The sequence below is a fragment of the Asparagus officinalis genome, chromosome 10 (assembly GCF_001876935.1).
Source record: "Asparagus officinalis chromosome 10, Aspof.V1, whole genome shotgun sequence".
Classification (NCBI taxonomy): domain Eukaryota; kingdom Viridiplantae; phylum Streptophyta; class Magnoliopsida; order Asparagales; family Asparagaceae; genus Asparagus; species Asparagus officinalis.
In genome coordinates, this window is record NC_033803.1 from 18778349 (window position 1) to 18784882 (window position 6534).

Genomic DNA, 6534 nt, shown 5'->3' on the forward strand with positions numbered 1-6534 from the left:
GCAGAGGCGGCGGAGGTTGCGGGAGAGGGTTTGATTCGACGGCGGGTTTGATTCGACGGGAGATGAAGAGGCCTGGACTGGATTCGAATGAAGATGAAGAGGTCTGGATAGCTCGGTTGGGGAGATGAAGAGGCCTGGGTTTGGGGCGACGGAGATGAAGAGGTCTGGGTTTGGGGCGACGGAGATGAAGATAATGAAGATTTGGGGCGACGGAGTTGAAGAGGCCTGGATAGCTCGGTTGGGGAGATGAAGATTTAGGGAGATGAAGAGGCCTGAGTTTTTTTTAATTGGTTGCACAAGATTCCATAAATGAAATATAAATGAGCCTGAAGAGTTGAAAAATGACCGTTGAGTGAAAATAAAATTTTCTTGCCGTTGAGTTAGGAAAATGAACGTTAAAAATGAGCCGTTAGAGTTGAAAAATAATGTCGTTGAACAGTTAAAAAAATTCTATAAATTCACAATTCACTACACAAATCATTCCACACAACTCTCTCATAAAAAACTTTATATTTTCCTATCAAATTACAAATCTCATGGATCCCTCCCAAAACAACTACTATTCGCAACTCCTTACCAGTGAAGGATCGACCTTATACTCGTCGTTCTATACAGAAGTCGTAGAAGAAGGTTATCCCATCAAGTTCTCGTGATCCGCAACACAACAAGTGTCATCCCAAGAAACACCGACCACAAAGAAGAAGAAGGCTTACACGCGGTCCGAAAATTAGACTGTCCACGAGGATAAGCTTCTTGTGTCTGCTTGGCTGAACACGAGCCAAGACGTCATCCAAGGTATAAGGCAACACAAAGATAAGTTTTGGCACAGAGCTAACGACTACTTTATCCAATACTCTACCGATCCAACGAGCCGCACACCAAACCAAATGAAGCACCGTTGGTCAATGATTCAACTGTCTGTTAACAAGTTCTGCGGGTGCGTTGCTCAGATTGAAGGAAGACAAAGATCTGGTACGGGAATTATTGACCAGGTAAATATTTAACTTATATGTTTTTATGTAAATATTTAACTTATATGTTTGATTATTCTAAATTTAACTCTTGTGTAGACTGCAGAAGTAAAAGAATTATACCAATCTCTTTATGGTAAGCTATTCGTGTTTGACCATTGCTGGGTTGAGTTGCGTCATCATCAAAAGTGGATCCAACAAACGGAAACTTACAATAAGATTCGATCACAGCCGAGAAGAACTACAAACTCTGATTCCTCACCAAACAATTCAATGCCAGCGACCCCCATCGAGTTGAACACTGACTCGGATGATGTTATAGCAAGGCCTGAAGGGAGAAAAGCGGCAAAGCTCAAGAGGAAACAAAATGTAAAAAACTCTGAGTCCGCTAAGTCCATCATGGGAGAGGCTTTCGCGTGGATGAAGCAAACCACCAATCAAAAAATGGAGCTAAAATAGAAGAAACAATATGACGATATCATGAAGATGGATCTCTCAACACTCAATTCAGTTCAATGACAATACTTTGAAATGTATCAGGCTGAGATATTAGAGAGGTGGATGTCTAAGGGTTCTTCATAATTAGCATATATTGTACTCGCATCGCATCCTCATTAGTTCTTCCTAATTATCAAATATTATCTTATGATTAATTTTATGATTGTACTTGAAAACGGAAATTTTGGCATTGAATGAAAACAACTACTTTATTGAAAATAAATTTAGCATAGTACAACAACCTGAACTCCTTTTCTGAAATTTCATTAGACATAAAGAAACTTAATCCTCGGCGATGGATCCCTTGAGCTGCCACAAATGCTCGATCAAATCATTTTTTAGTGATTTGTGTGTTTGCGTGTTCCTGATCCGATGATGATTTTGGATGAACTCAGTTAGAGGCACCGTCTGCACGTGAGAAGGTTCAACGACTGGTACTGAATCAGTAAAGTCAAAGTTGTTGTCTAATTGACAATCTCGTTCATCTTCAACGATCATGTTATGCATTATGATGCAAGCTGTCATGATGTCTTTCAGCACACATGGTTGCCAGAAACGTCCTGGTCCACGAACAATCGCAAATCGAGCTTGCAACGCGCCAAAAGCTCGCTCAACATCTTTTCTTGCGCTTTCTTGTTGTTGAGTAAAGTACTTATGCTTGTTTCCTCGAGGTGCTAGAATAGTCTTCACTAATGTGGACCACTCTGGGTAAATCCCGTCGGCGAGATAGTATCCCATATTGTACTCGTGGCCATTGACAGTATAGTTGCACGGTGAAGCTCTTCCCCCCGCAAGTTGTGCGGAAACTGATGAACGATGTAGAACATTGAGGTCATTGTGAGACCCCGGCAGTTCAAAGAAGGCATGCCATATCCAAAGATCTTTGCTAACTATGACCTCCAAAATAATTGTAGGTTCATGAAAATGCCCAGTATACATACCTTGCTAGGAAGTTGGATAGTTCTTTCATATCCAGTGCATGCAGTTGATGCTCCCAAACATACCAGGAAAATCTCGTTGTGAACCTTCCTCGAGCAGGCGTGCAACGTCTTCATTAGTCGGTGAACGAAGGTATTCCTCTCCAAAGATGTTGATAACCGATCGAACGAACCTCTTCACGCTCTCAAGCGATGTACTTTTACCGATCCGAATGTAGTCGTCAATGGAGTCAGCGGATGCTCCATATACGAGCATCCGCATAGCTGCAGTAATCTTTTGAAGACTAGATAGTCCTAACTGTCCAGCACCATTCCTCTTTTGGACAAAGTACTTGTCATGTTTGATGACTGCGTCGTGGATTCGAAGGAATAACGAACGCGTCATTCTGAATCTTTGACGAAAATAATAAAGAGGTTTATTTTGAGTAATTATAATAATAGATATTTTAAAAGAAATTATTATACTATACATGCACGTCCGATTCATAGTTATCACATACAGTCATGTCATATTGAGTCTCGTAATTATATTTCATGTGATTACTCATTTGATTCGTGTTATTGTCTGATATCACATCTTTATCATGCTTCCTTATACTTATGCTTGAATGCATTAGCCTTGCCTAGAATTCCTTACAGGTTTGCTTTGCAATTCGCTGCCGGGAAACGTATTATTGTTTGCAGCCTTGTATAATAAATTGTCGGCCTTGTATATTATTGATGGCCTTATATTGTATTCGTTGACTCATTTATGGCTGTGTATCATTGCGGTGGATGACCTTCGTGCATATGTATTTGGTTTCATTCCTGTGTCGGCTATACGCCTTGATATCCTCCAAATTGTGGAGATAAACCGACTATATCATTGTAGGCGATTTCGCCGTTCTCACTAAAATAGGGAGGGGAGATTAACATCCTGATTTAGTGACAATCCTGATTTGAGCCCCTCTACACCTAGGATGATTTGTTTAGACTCTTTCATTCATTCTAATGCTCAATTATTCGAAATTGAATCCGAAGTCGCTTCTCGCTTCCTGTGCCGACCTATCTACAATGGAACTAGATCTTGAAATTCTCCCCGTTGACGTCGTAGGATTCCTTGTTATGTCGTCATTATACTTATGATTATTTTCTATATTTTCTTTGGTTGGATCGCTTCCTCGTTTAGCGTGTATACTTCCTTTTTGACAGTTAGTAGTTGTTTCTTTATTCTACATCGATCTATCTATCGTCGGACTTGACTGAAGGATTTCTTCTTCATCATTTCTAGTGCATTATAACATTACTATTTTCATATATACCTATATATATATATATATACTGTAACAAATCATTATTACATGATATGTCATGATATTATTGCACATGAATTGTTACATTACTATTGCCTTGCTGTGTTTGAGAACCATTAGCAGTCATGACCATAGTGGCCTTGTGTGACCTAGGGACATGTGTTGTGTTGACTTGGAAAAGCGAGAAAAGTTAGGGTGGGAAGGTCTTCGTTCATGTGATTGGATATGGTTGTTGATATATCTTCCAGGCTCGTACCAGTGGATCGGTGTCGCCACTGAGGTTGAGTTATTGAGTCAAAGTAGATCGGTGTCGCTACTGTTGGCCTTCTTGTTTTGATGATGTTTAACAAACAATTTATCACTAATGTTGTTTGTCTAGTATTTGTGTTTTCGTATTTGTTGTAGACAAACAACATAGTTGGAGGATGGATGGATTGCGCCATAACGACGATATCAAATGGAGGTTGGCGGAATTGTGGAGTGAAGCAACATTACAATTCAAGTTATAGATCAAGTTCAAGCTTCATCCGCAAAGTGTACCAAGTCAAGCTTATTGAAGATCAAGATCGGCTTGGGTAATCTAGTTTAGGTTTTATATTATGTGTGTTAGGTACCTTAAGCTCAATATCATATACACACACGTATTTGGTTTCTATGTATATATATAGTTATATATATACATGCATGGTTTTGGGTTTTTCATGTTTTGAATACTTTTACAAAATAATGAGATTTCACAATTAAGAAATGCAAATTGGAAAATTCTTTTTGTAACATGTTCAAAATATCATTTGCAAACATTTCTCAAAGTTTCATCAAGTTTGGAATTGATTTGTTATGTTTAAAGGAATTTACAAATTCACGTTTTCGTTCGTGCACATGTTCGTGCATGTTTTACAAAACTGATGAGTTTTCTCAAATGGGAAGTGATATTTGAAAAATTCTTTCTCTGACATGTTTACCTACATGTTTAGAAACTTTTCTCAAAATTTTACTATTTTTGGAGTTTATTTACTGTGCCTAATTGATTTTACAAAATCGTGTATCACAGCAGATTTTCAGAAACTGTAAATTTGTGTTCAAATATTTATTTCTCTCAACTGGGAAAAGATTTTTCAGAAATTCTTTCTCTGACATGTTAATCTACATGTCTAGAACATTCCCACAAAATTTCATAATTTTTGGAGTTCATTTACTATTTTAAATTGATTTTACAAAACAGCTACACACTGCTACAGTACTCCGGTCGACCGGAAATGTCTTTGGAGGTTGGTTACTGTAGCTAACGGCTATATTTTCCAGATTTATATATATCCGTTATTTTATCTTTTTGCTTGGTTTTCTTGGGTTTTTAGGCTTGTTTCATGAGCCTATATATACTCCATTAAAGAGTTTTAAACAAGGGTTTAAGTTTGTTTAATGTTTGTTTAGAAGCTTTTAAGCAATTGGGTGTTTGAGTTTGAGAATTCAATTCCACAAGAGCTTGAGGAGATCATCTATTAGAGTTTGAGCAATCAACTATTCTCCCTCCATCTCTTGTCATCTATTGAGAACTTTTCTAAACTCAATCTAGCTTTATATTTCATATTGTTTGATTATCATTTTATTAAGCTAGTATTCATATTGAGTTTAGTTGATTTTATTTTCTCTATGTTTATACACACAACCATTTGAGCTTATTGTATTTACATTCATAGTATAATTGGGTTGTGGGATTGTGTAACTTAGAGAGTGAGCTTATAATTCGTTCTCATTCATTGTAGAGAACAAACACTTTGTATTGAGCCTAATTGTGAGGATTCACTTGTAATACACTTGTACACCGAGAGAAGTGTGTGGTGAGAGACGGGGTCGAATCCAAGAGGAGTGGCGTCGGTTGACGTGCCTAGGGAGAGGTTGTAACCGAGCACTTGAGGAGGAGGACACGGGCTAGGACCAACACTTAGTGTGTGAGGTGTGATTGCATAGTGATTGTATTGTGAGGTGTAAACGTTGTTCGGGTGAACGTAGAAAACCCGGTTGTGATAGTGGAGATCTCCTCGAGGTGAGGAGCGGAGACGTAGGTCGTGGGGACCGAACTCCGTAATCATATTGTTTGTTTGTGATTGCATTGGCGCACTTACTTTTATGTTTATATCTTATATCGACTTTGTATATTGCTTGTTGATTATATTGCCCACTATCTAGTTTAGATTGTTTACCCTTGAGCTTATATATCCTTACACATACATTGTCTATATCTCTTTGTTAGGATATATCTTGTTGTTCATATTACTTATCCTAGCTCATATACATTGTTGTATTTCATACTTGCTAGGATAACTTATTAATTAATTTTAATTGGCATTAAATCGGATTAGATTAGCATAAGACCCTAATCACCCCCCTCTAGGGTCTAACAAACATTTCCTACTAAATCAGCATCCACATAACCTGTTAGTGTTGTATCTCCACCTTTGAAATAAAGTGTTTTACATGTGGTGCCCCGTAAATATCTGAGGATCCATTTGACTGCTTTTCGGTGTACCTTGCTCGGATCATTCATGTATCTGCTAACAGCTCCCACTGCTTGAGCAATATCTGGTCTTGTACAAACCATGACATACATCAGACTTCCAATAGCTGAGGCGTACGGGACCTTCACCATGTGTGCATGCTCTTCCTCTGTCTTCGGTGACTGTTCTTTAGAAAGTCTGAAATGAACACCTAAAGGTGTACCCACTGGTTTCGCATCTTGCATGTTGAACCTGGAAAGTACTTTGTTGATGTACTCAGCCTGTGATAACATCAAAGTCTTAGACTTCGTGTCTCTCTTGATCCTCATTCCAAGAATCT

General features: G+C 38.4%; 1 protein-coding gene across 1 annotated transcript; it reads right to left on the reverse strand.

Annotated features, from left to right (window-relative positions):
* Positions 1752-2669, reverse strand: LOC109826518. The gene is made up of 2 exons (XM_020393548.1): positions 2474-2669; positions 1752-2359 (listed from the first exon to the last, which is right to left on the reverse strand). The coding sequence occupies exons 1-2, from the start codon at positions 2667-2669 to the stop codon at positions 1752-1754; spliced, it is 804 nt and encodes a 267-aa protein (XP_020249137.1).

Excerpts from the sequence above, each read along its gene's own strand:
- LOC109826518 (XM_020393548.1), bottom strand. The coding sequence starts at position 2,669 with ATGCGGATGCTCGTATATGGAGCATCCGCTGACTCCATTGACGACTAC. Across the intron at positions 2,360-2,473 it reads TTCACAACGAGATTTTCCTG|TTAGCAAAGATCTTTGGATA; the intron begins GTATGTTTGGGA and ends TGGAGGTCATAG.